The sequence below is a fragment of the Mus caroli genome, unplaced genomic scaffold (assembly GCF_900094665.2).
Source record: "Mus caroli unplaced genomic scaffold, CAROLI_EIJ_v1.1 scaffold_19511_1, whole genome shotgun sequence".
Taxonomy (NCBI): domain Eukaryota; kingdom Metazoa; phylum Chordata; class Mammalia; order Rodentia; family Muridae; genus Mus; species Mus caroli.
The window spans coordinates 3,238-5,681 of record NW_018391262.1 but is presented as its reverse complement, the minus strand read 5'-3'; the positions used below and the strand labels follow the sequence as shown (position 1 = coordinate 5,681).

General features: G+C 34.8%; 1 protein-coding gene across 1 annotated transcript in view; it reads right to left on the bottom strand.

Annotated features, from left to right (window-relative positions):
- Positions 1-220: 220 nt before the first annotated feature.
- Positions 221-2,444, bottom strand: part of LOC110289079 (vomeronasal type-2 receptor 116-like) — a gene marked incomplete at its 3' end in the record, with an annotated part of 4,236 nt that continues 2,012 nt past the window's right edge. The window contains exons 3-4 of the mRNA XM_021155283.1: positions 2,043-2,438; positions 221-448 (exon numbers count right to left, since the gene is read on the bottom strand). Coding sequence (XP_021010942.1) covers positions 221-448; positions 2,043-2,438 — 624 coding nt within the window. The remainder of the gene's footprint in view (positions 449-2,042; positions 2,439-2,444) is intronic.

The following is a 2,444-nucleotide window of genomic DNA, read 5'->3' as shown; positions in this document are numbered from 1 at the left end:
ATAAAAAAGGTTCTGATATGATACAAATACACTGTATTAATGTTGGAAATCCTTAATGAATTACTAAAAAGGAATGTAAAACATGAAAAAATAAACATATTATAGGATGCTACAAATCAGTCTTGCACATGGTAATCAATTTTACCTCACCAGTTTCTAGGAAGTTTGGATGCACACACTTGACAGTTCAATTTAAATATGACAATTAGGCTGAACACACCTGTTTACTTCCTTTTGCCCACTCTATCATATCTTCAGATAAATGTACCTGTTGACCATTTGGAAAATAGGGACTAAACATTCCTATTTTAACTCTAAGTCCAAGGCCCTGTGGGAAATTCCAAATGTAGAAAATGTCATATTCTTCCTGCAGTTTCTCTCTTCGGTTTATATTCACTCTGTCCCCAACAGGATTAGTGAACTGGGTCTTTCTCAGAAAGGAATACAGCTGAAAGACAGTCAGAATAATATATAGTCTCTTTCTTAAGGTAAGAAAATATGTTCTTATTTCCTCTAAAAGACAACTTTATTGACACTATGCCAGTGAAAATGTCAGTGAAATTCAATGGACGTACAAAATTATAATGTTGCTGTTATTTTAGTTCTCTAAGAGATTACCAATCAAGTACAAACATATGTGTATACATCAAATATATTTGCAGTATGAAACACAGACACATGAAACAGACAGACTTGCATCCATATAGAGATACATATATATCACAAGCACACACTTACATACAGAAACATTCATATACATGTCCAAACACATGTATACAAACACAGATACACACAGACACAGAATATGCATCAAAGACATCAAATAGACACAGATACACACAAAACACATACTCAGTTTTACACACACACACACACACACACACACACACACACACACACACACAAAACCCATGCACAGAGGAATATTCATAGGTTCACATAGTCATGTATTGATACTCCCACATAGAGTGACATTGATACACTGAAAAATTTATGATCTCATGCACAGACAAACAGTCAAAAAATACACAAAAACACACAATATCTAGGCACATGCAGATGCATTTGTTTATGTATTTATTTATGTATTTATGTATTTATGTATTTATGTATTTATTTATTTATTTATTTGAGACAGGTTTTCTCTATATAGCCCTGGTTGTCCTGGAACTCACTCCGTCGACCGGGCTGACCTCAAAATCAGAAATCTGCCTGCCTCTCCCTCCCAAGTGCTGGGATCAAAGGCATGTGCCACCACTCACTGCGATGCATGCATTTATAGTCGTACAAAGGAATATGCATTCTGACAAAATTCACCGTGCAGAAAGAAATGGAAACAGACAAACTTTTTCTTAACTGACTTAGACAGATAGATAGGCAGGTTGGCAAAATGTTTCTATATATGACTCATCTCTCTCTGTTTCTCTCTGTGTTCTTTCTCTGTCTCTCTGTCTCTATATATGTATATATCTTATCTTTTCATATCCATATCAATCATCTATATCTAGTAATAGGCACAGATATAGATATACACACAGATATAGAGAAACATAGAAACATACAGATAGGAAGTGAGAAATATACATTCACACATCACAAATGTAATGAACTGAATTCTAACATGAATTTCTGTGTAAATTCTATCAGAACACCAAGTGATACCACTAGCCTAGAGTGGGAACAGCAGGAGTGTGGATGTCTAGTTAAAACAATACCCTACAATGATATAAATGTACTTGAGATTTAATGAACAACAACTCATCTTTTAGTGGACTCATGAGTGTGGGCTCAGTATGTTTTCAGTATTAGAACATGTATGATGATATTCAGGTAACAAAATCACAGGTCTACATGGACAGATTATGCCCTATAGTATATTTGCTTAATATTAGAATCTTTTATTAGTATAATGACTTACTTGCTCAATAAAAATTCTTTGTATTTTGGAAAGAATTTTCTAGCACACTTGTTTTGGGCATTTGTAGTCTCTTACAACTATAGCATTAATAACACTAAACATGATTTAACAGTAGAAACATTACCTTTCTGCAGCCATAATTGTGTTCTTTCCCATTGTCCTTGGGCAGATTATCAAACTTTTGAAAAGTCATCTGATGGAGTGCATGGGCAAAAGCATACACAGCATTGTATATGTCATAACTCTCTTCAATAAAAGCCATGTCAAAAGTATGTACCATTAACCATTCCAATGAGTGATTGGATGAGCAGTTCTTCAGTGTCTTACATTTAGAGGCTGAGACCTCACAGTTAAAGTGCATCCATTCCAGCTCTACCAGATACTCATCTGAGCATTTGACAGAGTTCAATGTCTGGACAAAATGTTTAAAGCCAGAAATCTCACTATGGTGTTGTCCAAAAGCAAAAGTCCCATATTCGTTACCAAATGTAAAGTCTTTCATACTAGGACTGACATCCCACTGTGA